This window comes from Embiotoca jacksoni, unplaced genomic scaffold (assembly GCF_022577435.1).
Source record: "Embiotoca jacksoni isolate LCO1_2020_lvr unplaced genomic scaffold, fEmbJac1.0.p SCAF_4, whole genome shotgun sequence".
NCBI classification, from domain to species: Eukaryota; Metazoa; Chordata; class Actinopteri; family Embiotocidae; genus Embiotoca; species Embiotoca jacksoni.
The window spans coordinates 7,204,307-7,228,035 of NW_027185392.1; the positions used below are offsets into that span (position 1 = coordinate 7,204,307).

Consider the following 23,729-nt stretch of genomic DNA (forward strand, 5'->3'; position numbering starts at 1 on the left):
TCTGTAATTGCTGGTGTGTTACCACAGCTAACCACAGCCCGATGACACAGCAATTTACCAATCACACATGAAAACACAACAGGAAGAAAAGTCCTTACCTGTCGTTTTCTAACCAGGTTTCAAGGAGAGCTGAGAATCCTGGAGAGGTTTACGGCCAGTCGCCTGAAAAATGTGGAACATTGAATTTCACTCTCTCACTACAGCCAACATGGACCATTTTGATTAGGAATTTTACCCCCGTCTGTTATCTTCTAACTCTCAGCTTCTACCATCTGTGTGGAGTCAGGCATCAGAGAGATAACACACTGAGCATAAAATATAAAGATGGTAAAATGCTTAATTTTCTATCTTTTATACATTTAACCCACCCAAGCCTTTCATCCTGAATGACTCTCAAACATCATGCACATGTGAAAAAAGTAATTTGATTAAAGGAAAATTTATCTATAAGATTAGAGACGTTGAATAAATAAAACCCTTATTAAATGGTATCTGTGCTCTGACGCCTTCAGCACTGCATCTATTTAGAGTTTGATAACAGGAAATAATTCACAACCTCTCGTTCAAAATGATCATTCTTCCTTTTTTTAATCTTGTTTGTGAATTGAACATAAAATCAAAACTAAACTGCAGAGTCACTCCCCGAATTAAATCAAAATAATCTTGTGTCAGTCAATTTACCACATTGCAGAGCAAAATATTTTCCAATTAATGTCATAAAAATGTATACAATTTTGATAAGACTTTATATTACACGTCCATCATTTCTAAATAACATTCAAATGATTGCTAATAACTAGCAATTAATAATGGGAAAAACAGAAATGTCCTTAAAAGAAAGGTTTTAACACATAATTATTCCTTCCTTATTCAGTTATTATTGGAAACTTTACTTTCAGAATATCTTTAATTGTGTGCTTTCTACCAACCCTGTTTTAGTTTTGCCAAACTCAAGAATTAAAGGCATTTTATTTTTGTTTTCTTACCATGGTTTTTCTTATTTCTTAAATGAAAATTGTGTTGTCTTTGATTTCAATATCCATTCAAAGGCTTATTAAATTAAATGAAGGACATTTCAGTCAGGCCCTGACACTTGCTGACAGACACACACACACACACACACACACATACACACACACACACACACACACACACACACACACACACACACACACACACACCATTATGTATATGTCATAATTCTATCAATAATCATGGGCAGTAGGGTCATAAATGCATTACAGCTATAAACTCAAAGTGTCTGGAATCCCTCAGAGTGTCAAAGAGCTTTGACTGGATATGAAAGCACGGAAAGTGATTTTCTTTTAGGGTTTTGGCAGCTTCTATCCTCTTCCATAAGCAACCGACTGAGCCCTGAGAGAGGCAAGCTGCTGTGGAGTCGAGATAAGGCTGCACCTGCCAGACATTCTCATCACTGTGATTATGTGTTTGAGTTTTTGTGTTTGTCTGAGCCCTCTGCGTGTGTGTTCCCATCCCAGGTCTGCCGAGATAAGTGCCTCTCAGGAACCCAACCGTAAAATCTGAGCTTCACTAAACGCCCAACAGAGATCAAGTCAAGGAAAAATATATATTATTTTCAGAATAGATTATAATATAAAAAGATAAACAAAAAAAAGGTAATTTCCTCTGCAGCAGCGCCCCAAAAAACCATTAGCTCTCTAAAGGAGTGGTCACTGATGTGGATATTTCCTCACAGTGGTAGGAAACTTGATAAATCTTTGTAAATGTAATCCTTAAAGATTATGATTTGGCATCTGATAGTCATGAGAAACTATTTCAATCTCATGATTTAGTATTTAAAGTATGTATATTATGCAACAATTACATGATGATTAGTCTTAATAATGAAAAATGTTCCCATACAGTATGTTCTCATGTAGCCTTAGGATCTGATGTTTAGTATTTTGAATCTTCCTTTTCAAAATTTGTAGATAGTAAATTTTAACATAAGAAACAGATAATTAAAAGCAATTCTAACAGGGTCTGGATACCTACGAATTTTAATAATTATGTATTAGGGCCTACTAAGTACCATAACTATGATAATCTTTTCACAATGTAATAAGTAGTCTGTTGACTTATCTTCTGATTTAGGATCTGCACTTTTTTATCATATATTACTTACACCGTATAATACAATTTATATGACTAAGCAAAATCATAATTATGACAGAAAAAGAGGAAAATTATGAGATAGCACCTCTATTTCAACTGCATTATAATACTAAGCTTTTTTCATAATTATGGCTTAATCTTTAAAAAATTTGAATGTAGTACGGTAGTTGTGACTTATTATTTGATATTTACATTATAGTATGTGAAAATCATGACTTAGTGTCCCATAATTATAAAAGCCTTCCTAAAATTATGAGATGGTACATAATAATCATGTGATACTAGAGAAATGTTCTGATGCTTATGAATTATTATCTTATATTTTGTTTGACAAATCATTATTATGAGATACAACGTCATAACTCCAAAACACTAGATCATGATTGCTAGACGCTGTGTCGGAAATATGAAAGAGTTTCTTTCACATAGGAGATAAGCGTTTATGAACCCTGGTGACCATTAAACACCAGCAGAATTTAGACTAATTGTGACCACATGTGCCAAATTAGGAACCTGCCATGAAAAGCACCTTTGTGTCAAAAAGAATATAGGAGTAGGCCGACTTATATTTTTACGTCTGATACTATTTTGAATCTCTATAGTGCTATATTGTATAGCGTACTCTCAAATGTATTGGATGCTGGGAGGAAAAGAAACACGTTTTGGGGAGAGTTGCTTTTCTTTTTAGTAGTATATGCATTTTCTGGGAGACTGGCTTGCCACAAAAAGTTTCCGTTCATTTCAGCATTAACTAGCCTACTTTTGAGCGTAAAGTTAGAGGACTGATGCTGATTATTGTGGTAATGAATGCGTCAATTTCCTTGTCGGAGATAGCAGGGGGTGCATTATCTAGCAGACTGGCTTTCTATGACGAGTATCCCATCTTCAAATGCATGTTCCCATGACGAGGGAGCTTTTCACAGCAGGGTTGCTTTACAACAGCTACCCATCTGGCTTTTGCCACATTGGCCATACTTGCCAGCTTGAGTCTGTGTGAGACAAAAATGTAATGAAAAGAAAAAAATCTAATTGAAATGGGTATCCCTAGAACTCAGACTAATGAAGTGTAAGCTATATGTGATTATGGGAAGTTTTACTCCTAATTTTAACATCAACAACTGAAGCAGTAGGTAAAGTTCAACACAGATTATCTTTGCTTTACACTTTTTTCTTTTCTTTTTTTTACCAGTTAGAAGTATCGCGAAACATCTCTTTGTTTTCATCTTTTTCTCTGTTGTACACCAACAGTAAACCTTATCCTGGTCTCTCTTTATAGACAACACATATACAGCGCATTATCATCAATCTCTATGTTGTAGTTAACATAGGACCTAAATTAATAGATAAAGTCCAATAAAGTAAATTTTACTCTTCCCTGAATAGGAAGGTTGCACCCACGATCTCTCTACATATAGGCTTCACCCAAACAAATACACAACATTCCTACTTACATTCTGTTGATAGAAACCTTAGCTATCCCTCCAACTCTTCAAGTCTCACACATTCTGAGAAAATGACAGGAAGTGTAATAGGAAGTGAAATGTTTTTTGTTGCGTTGTCACCCGCCTCTACATAAATTATGAGCAATAACGTAGGTGCTTCTTAAACTCTACCAAAGGCTACCTCTAAGGGAAGAAGCAGCATGCAAATGCATGTGTTTCTTTAAAACTCGAGAAGGAAGGAGATACCACGAGCCACGAGTCATGCCTGTGTTTGTGTGAACAAGTGTGTGTGTGTGTGTGTGTGAGTCAATGTGTGTGTGATCTTACGGTACAACAATGACAAGAGTAGCACTGGCTAAACTTTTCTTCCTCGTGATCCTTGTCTTCATCATCTGCCTCCCAGAATTCTTCACATTATACAGAGGTGGGTCATACAAACAGCTACATATGGACATTGAACTGCTCTATGAGTGTATGTGTGTGTCTTTGTCCACATGCTTCACTTCACTTCATCAGTTCACAACCATTTAAAGCATTAAATAGAAAAAACTGTTAATTTTGGTTTAGTTTTCATCGATGTTTTGTTCAAATGTCATAACAAAGTGAAGCTTTAGAGGAAGTCAACTTTATTTTTCTCGGGTCTTTGTGCTGTTTCTTCCTCTTTACATAGACTCCCTCAGATTCAACCTTCTGTCTCTCTTTGGAAGATAAAAATCAGACCCAAATATAGCTTCAAACAACACTGACTGACAGCTGCTTTCAAAATGTTTCTGTACTATATTGCTTTGAAAACGCTGATCTTTATGAGAGCAGCTTGCTGTGACCTTTGTACTCACGCACATGTTTGCCTTCAGTGGTTTTTCTTTTGGTCTCTCCCTCTATGTCTTCCTCTCTCTGTCTCTTTCTCTCAGATACAAACTGGAGGCAACAGCTTCCATTTTAAGATCTTGTTTTGATTTCTGACTTGCAAACAGTTTGCTGTTTTTCCATTTAAAAAAAACAAAATATTTTGGAATTTTCTGTTGATAATTTTCTTTATCTTGTCAGTGTCAAAAGTGAATTTCCTCTGCCTTCCCTACCGACCCTGTAAACGAGGGAATCAGATGAAGAAGGAGGTGAATGGGAAGACTGGAAATTCTGAAGTTAAGAGAAAGGATATGTGCAACCTCTCTCAGACTCCAGATCGTAAAATGTGGGAGCAGGCCTGCATACAAGAGAATCAAAGTAACATGACAGATTCAACATCGTTGGATTCCAGGGGAGATGGAGATGATCCAGAAACGAGCTGGTTCATGTGTAAAACGGATATGGACATTGACGAATTACATAGCAATATCTCAACTTCAGGTATTTCTATACTGACATATCTTACAGACAACTATTAAATGGAATACCATGAAATATTGAAGACTTTCGTGGTGTCCACAGGACGAATGACTGAATTATTTACTTTGATGTATTGCTGTGAAAAAGTTATTTTATTCTGTGGATTATTTGTGATCACTTTAATGATCCCCTGAATTTTCATCCAGCACCATTATAAGGTCAAAATTTTAATTGTTCCAACACTTTGGTTCATGACTAAATACTTGCGAAACTAATTTTGATCAAAAAAGAACAGTTAGCTCAGTTTTGGATCAGGTTACCTGTCTGCAACATATCCCGAGTGTTTCCTGTAATATCTAGCAGCAGATTAGATAAACTGAAGCTAATTAACATAACAGCCAAATTAAAAGCATGGCTGTCTTCTGGTTACTATAGCTGGTGTCTTTATTCTGATCAAGACATTTTACGAGTTAATGATGCAACTCTCTGTAACATGGCTGTGAAAGGACTGTGTTTAGTTCAACAGACCAACAGAGGGGTGACTCTACTTCCATTTAGCTCCAAGCACAGCTGTGCCCGAGTACAACCTTACAGAGTCTCTCAGTTTTGATTAAAAATCAGTAGATAATTTTAGGCCACTATGTTCCCATCAATACATTCATCCATCTATCCATCCACAGCTCTAAAGTTACATCTCGAGGTGTCAGTCGAGCTTCAACTCAGTGATGCAGAGACCCTGAATCTCACCTTGTATGGCCACAGTAACCACAGCTCCCTGCACCTCCACCCACCTGAGGAGGAGGGTGATGATGAAGGACCATGGGAGGCATTTTACTGCTGCCTCCCTCTGCAGCTAGCCTCTGAACCAACCAATCAAAGCCACTGTCTCCTTTGGCTCGCCAATCAAACAGTTTTGACTGCAACAGCAAAGGAGAAGCTGCCATGGAAACGGACACAGAAAGGTTGGTGTCGGGATGAAGGAGCAGTGTTTCTTTGTTCCCCATGTGGCCAGCGTGGCTTTACTGTAAGATGGGAGAGGAGATGAGAACAGATAGGACACAATAGGAGCAGAGGAAATTGGCCAATCAGTTTTCATTTAATTCGGAGCTGCCCTCTCTCTCAGTCCACAATGGAGTAATTTTTTTTTCAATAGAACAAATTTCCCTCAGTTCTCCTTCTCTTGACTCCAATTTCAGCTCTGTGACTTTGTTTCTCCTCCTCTCTCTGTACTGCACAATCTTTCCAAGACTACAGTACATCTTAATCTACTGTATGTTTCTTCAAGCCTGTATTGATTTTGGCCTGCTCTCTTTCTGTTCAGCTCTCCAGCACTCCCCCATGCTTAAAGCTACGACTAACTCATATTTTCCAGTGTGCATGGTGAAAGCTGGATATCCATCTCACTCAGTTTTTCTGCCCCACTTCCACCAGACTTTTCCACATACTCCCCTGCCTTTCATTTTTTTTGCTCTAGTTTCTGTAATTTATTCTCTTTTTTCTTATTCATGTTGCTTGTATCTTTTTCTGTCTTTATTTCAAGTTTTCATTTCCTGTACTTGCTTTTCTCCTCTCTCTTCCTTTCTATGCATTTTTTATTAGCTGAGAATATGTTATTCTTTTCACATATTTCATGCTTAAATTAACTGATTGTTTTGGGAAATAGTGATATCAATTTTCTTTCTTACAATGTATAAACTAAACGACTCTGTCTTTTTCCCTGTCCTTGCTGCAGGTGAGTGGTGGTGTGTGTTCAGAGTGCTCTGGCTGGCTCTGCTCTGCGTGGTGTTGCTGACTATAGTTACAATTGTGGTCGGACAAATCTACTGGGGAAAACGCTTGTGCAGTAAGACGCACAAACACACACTACTAGCTCACTGGATTAGTTTAATGTTTTCAAGTTGATGTGAAAATGTTTTTTTTCTTCGGCAGAAAAGTCCAAGGTGTGCCCTGCTGTTTACGACTTTACTGGTCAACAGTTAAATGGTAAACAAGTCAAATGTGTGTCTCGTGAATCTTATCCTCCACTAGTTTTCTACTTCTACTTCTATTTACTAACTTAGAGACTCTCTTTCAATCCGTGTCGTCAAAACTTCATCTTACAGTGAACATGGTATTTTGTAATATTCAAAATACCTCTTCTGTCCCTTAAGAGGCAATTTGAGGCAGACGTGTTTGCAAACACAAATGCACAAAACAGATCTATTCAAACACATAAATCAATCTAAAAAGACAAATGTTATAATGCAAGAAAAGTGTTGAAATACACATGGTTAAATGGCAGGGATCAGTCCATAGGAGAACAACACTACAAAGAGAGTCAAAAAGTGCAAAAAGCGAAAGTCCATTTCAGACAGCAACAAATATTCCTTCATTTGTTTAACACACAGGAAATCTGAAAGAAATCCTGATGACTATTAGCTTCGAGTAGTCCTGGTAATCATGCGTCACTCTATCAGAGTTTATGTCAATCATCTGAAAATCAGTGCACTTTTCATCATAATGTAGAGAAGATCAGCTGAATTTAATGGTTATTTCATATATTCATAACATGTCATAGTGATGTCATGACCATCTGTGAAATGCAGACGTGACAGTGTGTTGCCTCTCAAAAGTAAGAGGAAACCATTCATATTTAATTTTTCAGAAGTGCACCTCTTCATGAAATACATAATAAAAAAAACAATGTCTTATGTACTGTTTGTTTTGGATGCTCTTTAATTTAGATGGTGAGAAGCAAACAGACAGCATCACTCCAGAAGGTAAATTGCACAATAATTCATATGTAATATCATAATGCCTTTTAAGGGGATTCTAACAAAGTATTGCTACAAATTATTGTCTTTAAAGGGACAGACCTCCACTCATATAGCTTTCAGTCTTGGTCAGGTCAGTTCCTTTATGCAATCATAATCAATCAAAATCAATTGACTGATCTGTTGTTTCTGTCCTCTGACAACCTTTATCTCTTTTCAAGGGACAGGACTCTCACCTATTGCAGAAGCTGAGAGCCAAGGTAGACACATAGACACACATGCACACACACAGTCATGTTTATAGCTGTGCCAATAGTAGTGAGGACACTCATTGATGTAACACATTTCATTGCCCCTTTCCTGTAACCTTACCCATCACAACTAAGCGCCTAAGTGCAAGCCTTACTCTAACGCTGCCTAATTTTAACCTTAAGCCTAAAACCGAATTTGAACTGTCAAATTGCACTTCTAACCAAAATTGGTCCTTACAACTATAGAAAGACACGTACACACAAACAAACACACTGTCAGAGTCAGATTAATTTTTTTTAAGTTTGTGTGTTAATAGTCTTCACTTATATTTTTCAGATGGCCTAGAAACTCTACTGGATGGAAACATTGACCACTGCTATACTGGTAAACTCACTATTAGAAATATCATACAAACTGAAAAACCTTAAGTGTTTTTTTTTTGTATCAGTTTGTTTCTATTGAGGATCACAAGGATAGAAGTTAAAATTACTCTGCTAGAAGTAAAAGGCGTGCTTTCTAAAATTAATTTAATTTAAAAATGATTAAACTCCGCAGGGTACCTTTAAGTAAATGTACATATTTATCAGAATATGCTTACTAAAACTATTATCATTTATTTGTTCGTTGCACTATATTTTACTGCGGTGTGTATTGTATAATCAGTGTTTACAGGATAAGCATTAGGGTTACAGCCTAAACAAATGAAATACAACAGACAATTAAATTAAAGTGTTAATAGATAAGATTAAATCATGTTGATTCTTTTTAACTGTCATCTAACTTCTGTGTTAACTACTTTTTTAATCTTGTCTATCTATAGCAAATCTGCATCATCGAGTCCATTCCTTCCCATCCTCCGTCACAGAGGAGCAGGCCTGGTGACAGAGGAGCAGACAGAGGGGTACAGAAATTGTCTTAAAGCACACTGGAGAAAAATAAAAACAACTGGATCACTTACCAGCCACATTAATGGAGAAAATAAAAAAATATCTGAGCCTCCTAAAGATGGTTAAAACTTGTTTATTTTCAACCTCTCATCTTCAAACAGTCTTAGGGGCACTTTATTAGAAGACAGTCGTAGTACATTAGTAAACTGTCCGAAGTTTTAATGAATGGTTTGGCCTCCAAACATTTTTTAATCTGCGATACAAATCATTGTGTATTCTCAAGCAGAAGCACAGCTGATTAACAGCCCTGCCCCATCTGTTTATAGCTGAAAGGAGCTAAAACATTTGGACAGGACTGACATATATTTTCTTTGCTTAATGGCTTTCTTGCCGGCATCAATGCATCTCTAAAATGGGAGAATCAGACGTAAGGAAGATGAGATCTTTCTAAGAGATCTAAATAATTGTAGGCTGGAAACTACGAACCAATTCAACTCTATGGTCAGAGGGAACAGTGGGAACAATGAAAAGGGGGGAAATGTAGGAAGTGTTTGTGCTATATACTGCACCTCTGGGGAGAAAGAAGTATATCAATTTAGATCCTGGCAAAGTAGCAATAAAGGCTTTCATCGGGAGGACAAAATCAAAAACCATCTGCATGTTTGTATGTAATGCTTTCTTTAGGGTTCGAACTGTAATCCTACAAAGAACATGACATGAATAACAACTGCGACCAGTTAGCATAGCATAAAGACTGGAAAGAGGAGGAAAAAGCCAGCTTGGCTTTGTTCAAAAGTAACTAAATTCACCTGGTAGCATGTGTAAAGCTAATAAAGAGATAAACACAGTACTCATTTATCTGTACTTTGGGCATTAAAGCGGCAATGATCAATATTTTTTATAACAATAATGTATCAAATGACAACGCAAAAACAATGTGGTAATGTGAAGGAGGTTGTTCGTAGTAGCTCTCTGTTCACACAGTGAAGCGTTTCCATCCAAATGACTATATGCATCCCCAAAAGAGCTGAAAAAAGAGTCAACATTGCACTTCATTTATCAGGTGGCCAGTTCATCTGTGTTAGCTGAATGTTAGCAAAAAAAAAAAATTAAACTGTACAAAAAACTGTACATGACAATATATTAACTTAACATTAAATTCAACTACAATGGCTTCTGCCATTTCTGTAAATGTCAACAAACACGTCACATCTCGGGGCTTCCTTAAAATTTTGAGTTCCGATGTCGTGAATACCACAAGAGGGCAGCAATTATATCATCTGTCCTCTCATGTAAATACGGCCTCATTTGAACCAGCATATGTCACGGTTGTATTCATAACTCGTTTCCACTGCTGCAGGAAGCAGACACAAAATCAATAATTGCTGGTGTAAATCGGTAAAAAAAAAAAAAAGACACTTTTTGGTTTTACAACAGCTATTCATTTAAATTGTCAAATTATGATTTCATATTACACAATATTTCTTAGCCCACTGCACCCAGGATAGCTGTTTTACCTTTTTTAGTCTTTATGCTAAGCTTAGCTAACTAGCTGCAGCTCCATATCTAATGTAGCAAACAGAGAGTGATATCAGTCATCTAGTTCTTGGGAAGAAAGACAATTAACAAGTCCTAAAATATTGAACTACACTTACTGTATAAGTGCAGCAGCACAACAAAACATAATGAGAAGAGTTCATCTACATTACGCCTTAAATAGAAACAAAAAGGGAAAAGGACACTAACGTAAAGTATGAAAAGAAATCTTTTAAACCCAACCTAATAAGAATTAAATATAAGGTAGTGTTGCTTCATATAATTTAACTTAAAAACAAAGCAAGCTGGAAATTAATGAGTATAATTACTAATACTGTCAGTTTGTCTCAAACAAGATTCAAACAGTTAAACAAAACCCATTTCACTAGTGTAAGTCAACATCCTTTCTGCTGAAATAACAAGAAGTGCAAAGACAGCTTAATATACATTAATGTGGAGTCCCTTCAGTACAATCATTAATTTTCTGTTTTTGGTTCAGCTTTTAAAGATGATCATTGTTTTGTTACACAGAATGAATAACGCTGAGCTTGAACACAGTTTGGTTCCGTAAAGCAAAATATCAACAAAATAAAATTCATAGATAAAAGAGACACACATACAAGCTGGACGTGGTCCATCTCTACATGGACCTGTTAATTAAACTGTTATAGTCAAGATTATATTATCTCTATATATAATAATGTCTTCTGTCTGCTGCAACTCTATGGCACTTACTGTCGACAAAAGCACTTAATCTGAGATATCTACTCTGTATACTTTACTGTACAACAATAGATACATTAAGACAAGCGGGTGAGCTGGTAGTGTGTGTGTGTGTGTGTGTGTGTGTGTGTGTGTGTGTGTGTGTGTGTGTTAATGCTGTATTTGTGCTGCTGGCTCTGTGGCAGGTTGGCACGGTTGGCTCTGGAGGTGGGAGATCTGCAGGATGGGCAACAGCAGCTGAAATGCATTCTGGACATAGTTGGTACTGTTGGAGCCCTGTGGACAGGAGACCCATTATCTTTATCATCATCATCATCATCATTATTATCTACATCACAGTCATTATCATCATCATCACCAACAGCATCATCATCAACACCATCAACATCACCATCACCATCATCATCATCATCAACATCATCATCATCATCATCATCATTTCCTGCATAGACAACCAGGTTAAGAGTCAGGTTTAGATATAGCCTATATTTAAGAGAATAAAAAGAAAGTGGGAAAAAAATGTGTTTCTGGTTGCGTTTTGTTTTGGAGCAATATACAATTCTGTAGAAAAACAACTATATTGTCCACCTAAGGGGATGTATAGAATACAGTACACTAATATAAATACAAATAAAATACTTATAGAAAGGCTTAAAATATTAAAAACATATTAAAGCAAAATTCACAATTTTTATTTTATTTTATTAAATGTATTTTTAATTTTAAAAAATTCTTAATTTCTAAACATGTCTTTACATGTTTTGCAGGTTTCATCTGATTCCCCATTAACAATTTAAACATATTCATTTGTCACATTAGTGACATTGATTATTTATACGTTTCTAGCAGTCATCATAAGGCTAAGACTGCAACGTCATTAATTTCAATAAATCATCACTTCATCATAATTTGGGAAAAATCTCACCTCCAGCAGCACACTGTCTACCAGGGGATTCAGCTCCTCTGCTTTAGTCTGGCACTGAGAGAGAGACAGCAACAGTGATTAAATCAATATAAGATCAATCCGTTTTGTCACTGTCTCCAGTGTGTTTATTAACAATATATTATTTGGCTGGAAAACACAAAAAAACTAAATTCGAAAAAGGTTTTCTTATTTTCAACAATTCCTATTAAAAGGAAAAGAACTGATCCTACAAACAAATATTTGCTGTGCAGTCAATGCCTGATAAATCTTTCAATACATCTGAGCTGTAGAGTTCTGCTTTCGCCCAGAAGCTTGCCAGATACACAACAGTGAGTCACGCTGTTGCAGGGGCTGACACTTTCCTTCAATAAATGCGACCGCTGGTTTGTTTTGAGTCAATCCTGCACATACTGCCCTGTTGCTGTAAATACTCATTAACGCAACAAATATGTATAAGACTGCAGCTGAAAATAGTCCCCTACAAATGCACTATTTACTTATGTTTGCTGCACAATTGCTAAAAAACAACAACAGCATTGTTCACCCTTTATTAAATGAATGTGTATTTCTGAAACCTGTTCTTAAAAAATTTACAGATTCATCTTCAGTGTTTTTTAAGGCTAAGAACCACAGATGAGATAGGACTGTCAGAAGCTATTGATGCATTGTTGGTTTTGGTTGTTTTATTAGATTTTTTTGTCAATGCCAAAACATATATAATAAAAATAATATTCACCCCGACAAGAAGCAGCGTATCAGAGAACTTCTTGGCCAAACACTCTACTTCCTTAGACATCGCACCTGTCAACCTGGAACAAAAAAATTTGAGCAAATGAAGATTAGAGCAAACCTCACTCCACACACACACACACACACACACACACACACACACACACACACACACACACACACACACACACACAAACACAAACACACAGAGACAGAGAGAGACACACACAAACACAAACACAAACACACACACACACACACACACACACACACACACACACACACAGAGACAGAGACACACACACACAGACACCTGGTGAGGATGAGTGCCTGGTCTCTGGCAGGTTTCTCCAACTCCTGTCCGTGGAGGATGAGCTCTGCCACCTTGTGGAGCTGCTCGATACTGCGAGCAGTCACTTCTGCCAGACTGCCAACTGATGACAGGTAGACAGCCTGAAGAGATGAAGATGAACACACACATACTTTACATAGATATACACACACACACACACACACACACACACACACACACACACACACACACACACACACACACACACACACACACACACACACACACACAGTAACAGGCTAATAAAATCAGATGGTGACAGGAGGACAGGTGGTGAAATTTAAAATTCAAAGAAAAAGTTCTACCATTGCTGAGTGACCTCACCTCGACAGATCTGGGGTCGCTCTCTTCCTCCTTCTCTTCTTCCTCTCCGCCCTTTGTCTCCTCCACCTCGATGCTCCTCTGCCCTGGCTCCTCTCCTTCTTCCTTCTTCTCCTCCTTTTCGTTCTCTCCAGGCGACGCCTCACCTCCTGGCTGGTCCTGCGTTTCCCTGCCAACGGTCTCCGTAGTGACAGGCAGTTCCACCGCGCTCACCCAATCATGGGCCCTCATTCGAGCCTGGAGATGCATAATTACCATCCATAAGCTCTGCATGGTGAGAGATCGCCATCCTGATGTATTCTAATTGGATTCATATACATGATTATATGCTAATGTCAGCTCTATATACAGTATGTGAATTTGATTATGCAGAAGGACTTCAAAGGTTATAACTTAAGACTGCAGCAGTGACAAAGGATTTTAATTACACGGTGGCAGTATATTTCTGTAGCTCTGTGGACTAAATGTCCATGAAAGTGCAACTCTAATGGACTTCATCTACTTTAAAGACTAATTTCCAAGACTTCCATAGAAAAGGAGAACAAACTTGGTGTCTTGAGTATCTGTAGATCACCTGCCAATAGCAATGGTGAACCCTGAAGTGTCCCACTGAATCTATACTTTTAGAGTTTTTTAATATAATGAATTTATACTTCATACGTTTTTATAAAATCAATTCATCAAAAGTTATAGGGTGTGATTTGTTTTCCTTTTGATGGATTTGCCCTGAGGCTCAAACAGCTATATCCATACTGCACCCCATGTTTTCAAATGGTAAAATGAATCATTCCATATTAAACACATTGATTATCTACATTACTACATTCAGATTATCTTTCTTTCAGAGAATTAAGTCTTAAAATATTAAGTATATTTTTTATCCTCAAAATTCTACACACCCCAAAAACGTTTGTTTAAATTTGTTGCACATCTATGAAAAATAAAGAACGAAAACATAACATGTACGCAAGTATTCACGGCCTTTGCTCAATACTTTGTTGAAGCACATTTGGCAGCAATTACAGCCTTAAGTTTTTTTGAGTATGATGCTATAAGCTTGGCACACCTATTTTTGGGCAGTTTCTCCCATTCTTCTTTGCAGGACCTCTCAAACTCCATCAGGTTGGATGGGGAGCGTTGGTGCACAGCCATTTTCAGATCTCTCCAGAGATGTTCAATCAGGTCTGGGCTCTGGTTGGGCCACTCAAGGACATTCACAGAGTTGTCCCAAAGCCATTCCTTTGTTATCTTGGCTGTGTGCTTCGGGTCGTTGTCCTGTTGGAAGATGAACCTTCGCCCCAGTCTGAGGTCCAGAGCGCTCTGGAGAAGGTTTTCATCAAGGATGTCTCTGTACATTGCTGCATTCATCTTTCCCTCCATCCTGACTAGTCTCCCAGTTCCTGCCACTGAAAAACATCCCTACAGCATGATGCTGCCACCACCATGCTTCACTGTAGAGATGGTATTGGCCAGGTGATGAGCAGTGCCTGGTTTCCTCCAGACATGACGCTTGGCATTCAGGCCAAAGAGTTCAATCTTTGTTTCATCAGACCAGAGAATTTAGTTTCTCATGGTCTGAGTCCTTCAGGTGCCTTTTGGCAAACTCCAGGCGGGCTGTCATGTGCCTTTTACTGAGGAGTGGCTTCCTTCTGGCCACTCTACCATACAGGCCTGCTTGGTGGAGTGCTGCAGAGAAGGTTGTCCTTCTGGAAGGTTCTCCTCTCTTCACAGAGCAACACTGGAGCTCTGTCAGAGTGACCATCAGGTTCTTGGTCACCTCCCTGACGAAGGCCCTTCTCCCCCGATCGCTCAGTTTGGCCGGGCGGCCAACTCTAGGAAGAGTCCTGGTGGTTCCAAACTTCTTCCATTTACAGATGATGGAGGCCACTGTGCTCATTGGGACCTTCAATGCGGCAGAAATTTGTCTGTACCCTTCCCCAGATCTGTGCCTCAATACAATCCTGTCTCGGAGGTCTACAGACAATTCCTTGGACTTGGTTTGTGCGCTGACGTGTACTGTCAACTGTGGGACCTTATATAGACGGTGTGTGTCTTTCCAAATCATGTCCAATCAACTGAATTTACCACAGGTGGACACCAATCAAGTTGTAGAAACATCTCAAGGATGATCAGTGGAAACAGGATGCACCTGAGCTCATTTTTGAGTGTAATGGCAAAGGCTGTGAATACTTATGTACATGTGATTTTTTTCATTTTTTATTTTTAATAGATTTGCAAAAATTTCAAAAATACTTGTTTCACGTTATCATTATGGGGTATTGTGTGTAGAATTTTGAGGGGAAAAAAAATTGAATTTAATCCATTTTGTAATAAGGCTGTAACAACAAAATGTGGAAAAAGTGAAGCGCTGTGAATACTTTCCGGATGCACTGTATTAGACATTTGTGTGGAATTTTCTCATAATAAGCTTATGCATTTTTGAGTTATAGCCTAAAACATGTTTAGTAAGGTCACAGCGACCTTTGACCACCAAAATCTAAATAGAAATATCCTCAAGGCGTTCCTGATATATCACGTTGACAAGAGTTGGACGGTCAACACAATGCCTCCAGCCACTGCAGTCGCCTGAGCAGAGGCATACGAAGCATTGCAACTGTGCCAAACAATTCCTCATTTTGGGAGCATCTATTAGGGGTGTGAGCACCTTTTTTCCCTCAAGATAATTCTCACAGTTGCAGAAAGACCACAGTGTTTGTATCACTAACATTTTCTGTGACTGTGTGTGAGTCACCTTGTTGAGTTTGTCTGGCGTTGCAGCAACATGAAGCTCAAACAGCAGCTCAGTGAGGACACTCACAAACTCCTCGCCGTCAGCAGCTGGCAAAAATACACAAACACATACACACACACGTCATGTCAGCATATTTGAATATACACAACATATGTTACAGTCATAACTTACATGCAGATCTACACCACCTGTCATAAAAATAATAAAAATCATATTCTTATTTCCAAATTACTGAAAACCCATGCATCAGAATTACAGTTACAGCTTTACATATCAGGCACACATGCTGATTGAATGTCTTGATCTGATGGATTGTTGCTGTTGGCTTTCCTTGAGTCTGTGAAGTGAAAGTGTGAGCGGCCCCTGAACACCAACCTTGGATCAGGCACCATGTTAAACCCCCCCAGGTGAAGGGACACCTGCCTGCTTTGAACTGTGCACTGCTGAGACACCGCCTGAAGGTTCCTGTCGCAAGTTTACAAAAACCCTTTAAAATGTAATGTGATAAGAGACTGGAGAGATAAAACCAAGCCTTGGCATCCCCTTGACACAGAGTTTCACTTTGGTAGAACATTTTTTAGCAGAAGCAGAAGATCAGGAACAAAACGTCTACAACACTGATTCCCATAAAGATCGAAGGTTTGAGGAAAATTAATTTGTGTATGTTCCTGACACAGATAATATTATTTGAGACAAAACAGTCATTCTTTTGAGAAATTGGATTTTCTGAGTCTGACAAGGGGAAAATGTTAAAGCAGACTGTGCCTCTGTTGACACTAAGTTTCTCTGCTAAAATCTTTTAGAAACTGAATCCCTCCTGGCTGCCGCTCTGCCTCTCTGCCTCTCTGTTTCTGACCTCAATTAATTTCACAGTCTGACAGTGATGTGTCAAAATTGAAAGTTTGAATAAATCAGAATTATTGGAGCAGGTTAAGATATTTGGGATGGCGGTGCAGTAGCAATGCAATTATCATGATTTCCCAGAGATCAGTTAGACCTGTCAGTCATATTAGTTCCCTAAAAGAACTACAGCTTAAGAACTGTAGAATTCTATTAGAGGGTAGATTAGGTCAGAAAAGAAGGAGGGTTATGTTTTGGGGGTAGTGAGCGTGTTTGGGGAGATCAGGACAGCTCTTTTTACTTTTCTTTCATCAAAAATGTATATCTTCTCTGGTTCATTCACTCAGTGTCAGTATAATCACAAAGAACAGATGGTGGCTGAAATATTTACCATCTTGTCATGTTTGCTACAAGTCAGGGCAGAGAATCGCAGATGTTTCAATTCAAGGAGAAACTCTAAAGAAAATATTACCAACTCTATTTTCTTTATAAACTGAAACATGAGATTTAGCATCGCTTACTCTAATAATTCTTCCTACAGTACCTGTGGTTTGGGGGGATGTTTGTCTTTTAGCTGCAGGTCAGATAGACAGGAGTTTAGACCCTGTGTGGGAGGCTAACTCAGGTAGCACAGCACAGTTGGTGAAGCCTTTCATCTTGTTGCTGTGAGATGTTATATAGATATATCACCACTGTGGTAATAACGCAGATGTGTATCATTATCACAAGGTGTGATGAGAATGAGAGTTACAATTTAGTATCATTGTCTCATAAGTTTGTGGCCTGTAACATGGATCAAGCTCCAGAAGCGATGGGACCTCCCATAATGCAACTGACCTTTAAGAAAAAAAAATTCCTGCTCTTTAAATGTCTACATCGTTCAAACTCCACATGGGAAGTTAACAGATCTTTAGGTGTAAAATTGTTAGAGCGCCCCTTTAAAAGTTTGTTTTTCGCCCAACATCAGAGATGAGTGTACTAAGAGATATGTTCTCTTACACCTGTAACCAAACTGACAACATCCTGAGGTACACGTCTGTATCATTGGAGCAACATTCAACCTTATCAAAAAGAAGATTTTTTTTTTTTTGTCTTCTCTTCTAAAAAACTAAAATCCAACCAAAGTGAAACATAAGTTTGGATCCAGGAGCCTGTCGAAGTGTTCCAAAGTCTACCTGACCCTGGGTCAGTGCTCAGGGATCGCCTCTACCTCCAGCAGGTCTGGTGGCTGGTCTGGGTCACTCACATAAGGGGGTAGAACAGTGTAATTGGGAACTTAGTTCACCGTTATCCTTCGTCTGTCCTCCTTCTTCCTCTCTTTCCTCCTCTCCTTCCTCCTCCTCTTGCTTGATGAAAATCTCTTTGATGAAAATCAGCTCCTTCTTCACCTCTTCCTGCTCCTCTTCGTGCAGGAAGGAGAGGAAGGCTTGAACCTAAGAATAGATGTAAGACTATTTTAAACAGACCGTGTTTGTAAAAAAGTGCTCTACATCCCTGACACTCAAGCTGTACCTTTGCTTCACTCTCATTGGACAGGATCTCCAGGGCCTCGAGGTGTGACAAGCCCTGGTAGTCATCAAAAAGAATACCATAGTGAGCTGTAGGCGCGCTGATTGGATGGTGAGTCAGACGTGCCCGCTCCTTCTCCTTGGCTTCTTTCAACATCTGAAAAATGACAGTGTCACATCAATATGACATCAGTGCAGAGCTGTCACTTTATAGAGACATTATAAACTGTAGATTTCTACTGAAAATCACCAAATTATTCTGTCCACACACAAATAATACACATGAAAGCAGGTGTGTGTGTGTGTGCGTGCGTGCGTGCGTGCGTGCGTGCGTGCGTGCGTGCGTGCGTGCGTGCGTGCGTGCGTGCGTACATGCCTGACTCAGTGAAACGGTCTTCTGCATCAGGGTCTTGGTCTTTTTGAAACCTGGGTCACTTTCAGCAAGAACAGTCATGGTCTTCTTTCCGATGAACTCCAAGGCATCCAGACCTCCACTGATCACTGACTTACCCTGAGAGACAAACAGACGGGAGGGAGACAGAAGAGGGAAAATGATCAAATTCTGAAAGCCCTTAACATCAGGAAGTTTTAAAGAAAGCAGTTTGACTTTTTTTTTTTTTTTTTAATAACTGTAAATATTACTGAAGGTAAATGAAATGACAGCCAAAGTTTGACTTAAAATAATTAAATGTACTGTCAAAGTATGTCACAACTAAGTATTATTTATTAAATTCTGACCTGCCACGTAATTATTTTATGACAACAGTACCTATCAGGCCTTCACCAATTAGTTTAAGATAAATGTTGTTTCTGTTACGCAAGAATTGTCAGATCTGATTCTGTAGCCAAACAAATATTGACAAAGACCTTTTATTTACTCCCCAAGCAACTATGAAGTCGTACGTATCTTAAGAAGCTGAATTTCTATATATAATGTTTTTGTGTGTGTGAATGTGTGAGTGTGAGTGTGTGTGTTCACTCACGGTGTTCTGGACAGCGTGTGTGATTGTAGAGAAAACACCCCTGCCAGGAGCCGCAGCATTCTCAGAAGAAGACTCCCCTAAGCTGGACAGGTCGGCCTCTTCGCTCTCGCCTCCTCCCTCTCTCTTCTCCTCTGCTCCCTCCTCCTCTTGTGCCTCCTCTCCTACTGAGGTCCTGTGGAGACGAAGAGCCTCTCCTGCCTTCACCTTAACTGAGGTCAAGCTCTGACCTGCACTCAGAAACAAAAGTTAAAGACACAGCTACATGAGGAGGGATTGTGTATGCGGGCTGGTTTATATTATACTGAACAAGTTCATAAGACGCGATGTCCAGCCATGTCAGGAGACAAAAATGTGTGTGTTGGGGTAGTGTGTGTGTGTGTGTGTGTGTGTGTGTGTGTGTGTGTGTGTGTGTGTGTGTGTGTGTGTGTGTGTGTGTGTGTGTGTGTGTGTGTGTGTGTGAATCACAGCTCAGTTACAGAAATGGTTGGACACGCACTTCAATCCGACGTCAGACAGGTGTCCAAGAGGTTTGGACAGTGTATAAAGCTGTCTTAAGGAAAAGACGGGGGAGAAGGCAAAGGAAACTGAAAACATGAGTTAAAACAGAGGACGTACCCATTGTGGAGGTGGCACTGCTCAGAAAAGATTTTCCCCATGAACTCCATCCGCCCCAACCTTTTTCTTTCTCCTGGAGTGAACTCTGCACACACAGCCCCACACATCACAGTTAAGAAACTATTTTTATATCATGATTCATTATCAATGACTTGTTTGGTCAATAAAATGTGACAAAACTGGGAAAAATGCCAATTACAATTCCCCAAATCTTCAGGTGCATTTTGAAATGTGTTTACTTCAATAGAAATTCAAAAATCTAGATACTAAACTCTCCCTTTAACTTAAAACAAAGAGAAGCAGTGAAACAACACAACTGAGATGCTGGAACAATCTATTTTTTTTGGGCATTTTTGATTGAAAAATGTAAATTGAATTCCACAATTCATTAATTATCAAAGTAATTGTCAATTTTCTGCTGATTGTCTAATTGATAAATCTACTAATGCTTTCAGCTCTAAATGAGCGTAAGATTGCACCAAGCTGATTTATATCTATAGCTAGAGAATTGTGCTCTTTCACCCTGAGTCTTCTTTTTCTTCTGAGTCTTCTTCCTGATGGCAGACGTTTGATTCTTGTATTTGATCATACAGTATATAAGTAGCTCATCATTTTATATTAGTATTTATTTTAAATATGCAGATTTGACCAGGCTGTAGAACAGATCAGCCAGTCACAAAGAACCCTCTTCAGTAACAAGGACAAAAATGTGTCCTGCAACAGATGGTGTTTCCCCCACAGAGCCCGGACATCGCCATGTGGATGTCCGGGCTGGGATCACATGAAGAGACGGAGGACACTGAATCAGAAGAACTGTGACACATTCTTTGACATGTTTAGAACAACCAACCTGCATAGTACCTTGAAAAAATGTGTACCAAGAAGACCTGTCGCTGTTTTGAAAGCGAAGGGTGGTCACACCAAATAGGAATTTTAGGGTTTTTTGTTTGCTTACTTAAAAGCATCCTCACTCTACTAAACTGTAGGCACAGTGCTGTGTGTCAGGAAAATATCACTAAACCTGAACGTTGAAAAACTGAAGCTACAAACCTCGACATCCTCCTCGGCAGCCTTTGCGTCTGGCTCCAGACTCACTGCTTGGTCACATTCAATCACCTGACCCTCAGCTGGAGGCTCCTGCTGGTCAGCCTGACCCTCTGATGTGTCCATTTTGGCGGCGGCGTCCTCTGCGGCTGTCTCCTCGGTGGCCGGTGGGAGGTCGAGACTCTCAGGGATGAAAGGAGGCTGCGGCGTGGCTGAGGGTGGCGTGAGGGCTGCTGGGACATCCTGACAGGCTTCGGGGTCAGTGTGGGGGGGCTGGGCAGGTGGAGGGGTGGTGTCTGCGTCAGGGGGGGCAGCCTGGGACATGGTGATCTGGAAGAGGATGGATTTATACAGTTTTAGTCAAGTGATCTGTGCTTTGTGATTATCCTGCAACCAACATATTGTTTACAGATCTTACAGAGATGTTTTATTTCTGGAAAGGTGACAGACATGATGTGTAGTGTTTGATTTTTCATCCCTGATAATTACAAAACATCTTTTTCAGTATTCTACAATTGTTTTGTCTTAATGTTTACACGTATTTTCATGAGAAACTCATAGTTTTATTTACTCTGACTGATTAGACTGCAGGAGGATTAAGTTGAGAGAAACTCTGCTGGGAATTGGACAAACTGCTAATAACTGTGAAAATTCTTCTGTCTAAGAGAAGATTGAAGGAGATGTCAATCAAACACAGTCTGTATAATCCCACACAGTCTTGAAAAAAGTTTTAATAAGAGAAAACAGTAGACTTTGGATCCAGGGCATTTTTGCAGAGACACGACCTGACAAAATGTTGAAAAAAGAAGGTGCTTACGCAAAACACTATATCCCAGCTCTCTGAATATCCACCCCTTTAGCACAAAGTTTAAAGGCCTGTTTCTTAACGTGCATATCATTGAAATTAAGTTTAATTTTACACATTTCACCATATTACCAAAGTAACTGTCAATCACTTCCCAAACACTACAATACACTTCTTTCCTTCTGTTTATCTGCAAACGGTGTTTACTGTTTATTGCTTCCCTACAATTCTAAATTATTTCAGCTCAATGTATTTTTCAATGAACAAACTTGTGTCTAAAATAAAGTGAAAACATAAAGACTGTGGTAGGGAGAGATTGACAGATTATTTATAGCGAAACGGAATCTTCAGCAGCTGCACCTCATTATTGTAATGTCTGAGGACATTACTATTGTGTACAAGGACTTTGTTTTGAGAATAGTGACAGTTTAACAGCATTATTTATCAATTTAAGTTTAAACTGCAACAGCAATTAAAAATGTTTGTTGTGATTATCTGATAAACTTGATATATGCTGCACCTACTAATTAGATACACTTTTTGTCTTTCTGCAATCTTCTGACAAATAATTTTGTACTGAAGGTTTTGCTCATTAAAGCAACGACCAAATACTGTAAATTACTGCAGTTTCGCCATCTTGTGGTCAGATGCTGTACATACATTGATATGACCGTCGGCCTGTATTGTTAAATTTGTTTAAGGCTGTTTTTTGGTTGTAAAATGTCATAAAGCAACGTATGATCACTGATAAACTGTATGTGCCACATGACAAATAAACCACTTCACTAAACCACTGTGTATTTTAGCCCTTTAAACACCCATATCAATCAATGAGTGAGTAAGTGACTGAGATTGTGTTTAGATTGGCCACTTGTTCACTATATAGCGGATTAACAGTGTGATGATACTATTGGTTGGCGAAATACAACAACTTTCAGCATCTATTCAAAATTAAAAGCCTTTGTTTCAAATGAAAAGTCTACTAGCATGTCTAGTTTAATGTAAAAGAATAAAATGTTTTTCCAATTTGAGCCTGCAATACAAACCACAATATGCCTTTTGCGACCCAGAGCAACAAGAATATTTTTTTTAAATGTTGCACTAGAGGCCAAAACTATGCTGAAAGATTGATAACATGTTGTCAACATAGTTCATTCATGAGTGTAATCATGTTTCATACTGCTGATATCCGTATAAGTGTATATAAAATACTCCTCTGCTTCTTTTAACACAATATAAAACAAGTTTCCACCATGACAACATATGAAACAATATGAATCACACAGGCAACAAAGAGCACTGTTATACTGCCTTTCAAAGCCAATGTGACAAATACTCTTTCTGAGCTTCGTAACGAGAAACACAAACACATTGTCAGCGCTGCAACAAATGCATTTAAATGTAATCGCTGGTTTGTTTGCAGCTTTCAGTCCTTCAGTTAATACAGACACTTATAATGCTCAATTACAGTTTTGTTTTTGTGAAAGTGACAGTGCAGCTCACCCGTTTGGTGCCAGCCTGCGGCTCCTCTTCCGCCCCGCCACGTCGGCAGGCCAGTCAGTGACTTAACCGAAGAGTCACAGCTGACAAGATAGTTCACCGCCTCAGACTGTAACTGATGATACCAGCTAAGCTAACGCAACTCTGCAGAAGTAAAAACAATAGCACACAGAAATACAAACTGATATCGTGCTGTTTTTGCGATTAGAATAAGGTTTCAAAAGCTGGCATGACACTTTGACTTTCAATTTAGCGTCTATTCCCTGTTTTATGCACAGTGAAAAATTAAGAGTATTATGA

General features: G+C 38.8%; 2 protein-coding genes across 8 annotated transcripts; one reads left to right on the forward strand and one right to left on the reverse strand.

Moving 5' to 3' along the window:
- Positions 1 to 3,732: 3,732 nt before the first annotated feature.
- On the forward strand, positions 3,733 to 11,327 carry LOC138209112 (uncharacterized). Of its 4 annotated transcripts, none has more exons than XM_069167482.1 (11): positions 3,733 to 4,002; positions 4,626 to 4,925; positions 5,585 to 5,866; positions 6,637 to 6,747; positions 6,834 to 6,887; positions 7,628 to 7,663; positions 7,752 to 7,790; positions 7,879 to 7,917; positions 8,246 to 8,293; positions 8,730 to 8,810; positions 11,241 to 11,327. In XM_069167482.1, exons 1-10 carry the CDS (start codon positions 3,915 to 3,917, stop codon positions 8,789 to 8,791), a joined length of 1,059 nt encoding a protein of 352 aa, XP_069023583.1. In that variant the 5' UTR covers positions 3,733 to 3,914; the 3' UTR covers positions 8,792 to 8,810; positions 11,241 to 11,327. The 4 variants fall into 4 exon arrangements, with proteins under 4 accessions (XP_069023583.1, XP_069023584.1, XP_069023585.1 ...); XM_069167483.1 differs by having other exon boundaries at positions 7,885 to 7,917; XM_069167484.1 differs by lacking the exon at positions 7,752 to 7,790.
- On the reverse strand, positions 9,836 to 23,500 carry fam114a1 (family with sequence similarity 114 member A1). 4 transcript variants are annotated; one of them, XM_069167479.1, is made up of 13 exons: positions 23,433 to 23,500; positions 21,131 to 21,454; positions 20,081 to 20,165; positions 19,466 to 19,692; positions 18,859 to 18,993; positions 18,487 to 18,639; positions 18,260 to 18,407; positions 16,135 to 16,220; positions 13,386 to 13,619; positions 13,023 to 13,162; positions 12,717 to 12,789; positions 11,981 to 12,034; positions 9,836 to 11,331 (listed from the first exon to the last, which is right to left on the reverse strand). In XM_069167479.1, exons 2-13 carry the CDS (start codon positions 21,446 to 21,448, stop codon positions 11,206 to 11,208), a joined length of 1,779 nt encoding a protein of 592 aa, XP_069023580.1. In that variant the 5' UTR covers positions 21,449 to 21,454; positions 23,433 to 23,500; the 3' UTR covers positions 9,836 to 11,205. The 4 variants fall into 4 exon arrangements, 3 of the variants coding, with proteins under 3 accessions (XP_069023580.1, XP_069023579.1, XP_069023581.1); XM_069167478.1 differs by having other exon boundaries at positions 18,221 to 18,407; XR_011179137.1 differs by lacking the exons at positions 9,836 to 11,331; positions 13,023 to 13,162 and having other exon boundaries at positions 11,983 to 12,034; positions 18,221 to 18,407.
- Between the last annotated feature and the right edge of the window lie 229 nt (positions 23,501 to 23,729).

Bases quoted from the DNA above. Each gene is read 5' to 3' on its own strand.
- LOC138209112 (XM_069167482.1), top strand. From the start codon at position 3,915: ATGACAAGAGTAGCACTGGCTAAACTTTTCTTCCTCGTGATCCTTGTC. The intron at 6,748-6,833 runs GTAAGACGCACA...TTTCTTCGGCAG, and splicing joins CTGGGGAAAACGCTTGTGCA to AAAAGTCCAAGGTGTGCCCT. The intron at 6,888-7,627 runs GTAAACAAGTCA...TCTTTAATTTAG, and splicing joins TACTGGTCAACAGTTAAATG to ATGGTGAGAAGCAAACAGAC.
- fam114a1 (XM_069167478.1), bottom strand. From the start codon at position 21,448: ATGTCCCAGGCTGCCCCCCCTGACGCAGACACCACCCCTCCACCTGCC. The intron at 18,994-19,465 runs GTGAGTGAACAC...TTTGTCTCTCAG, and splicing joins CACACGCTGTCCAGAACACC to GGTAAGTCAGTGATCAGTGG. The intron at 12,035-12,716 runs GTGAATATTATT...TCTCTCTCTCAG, and splicing joins ATACGCTGCTTCTTGTCGGG to TGCCAGACTAAAGCAGAGGA.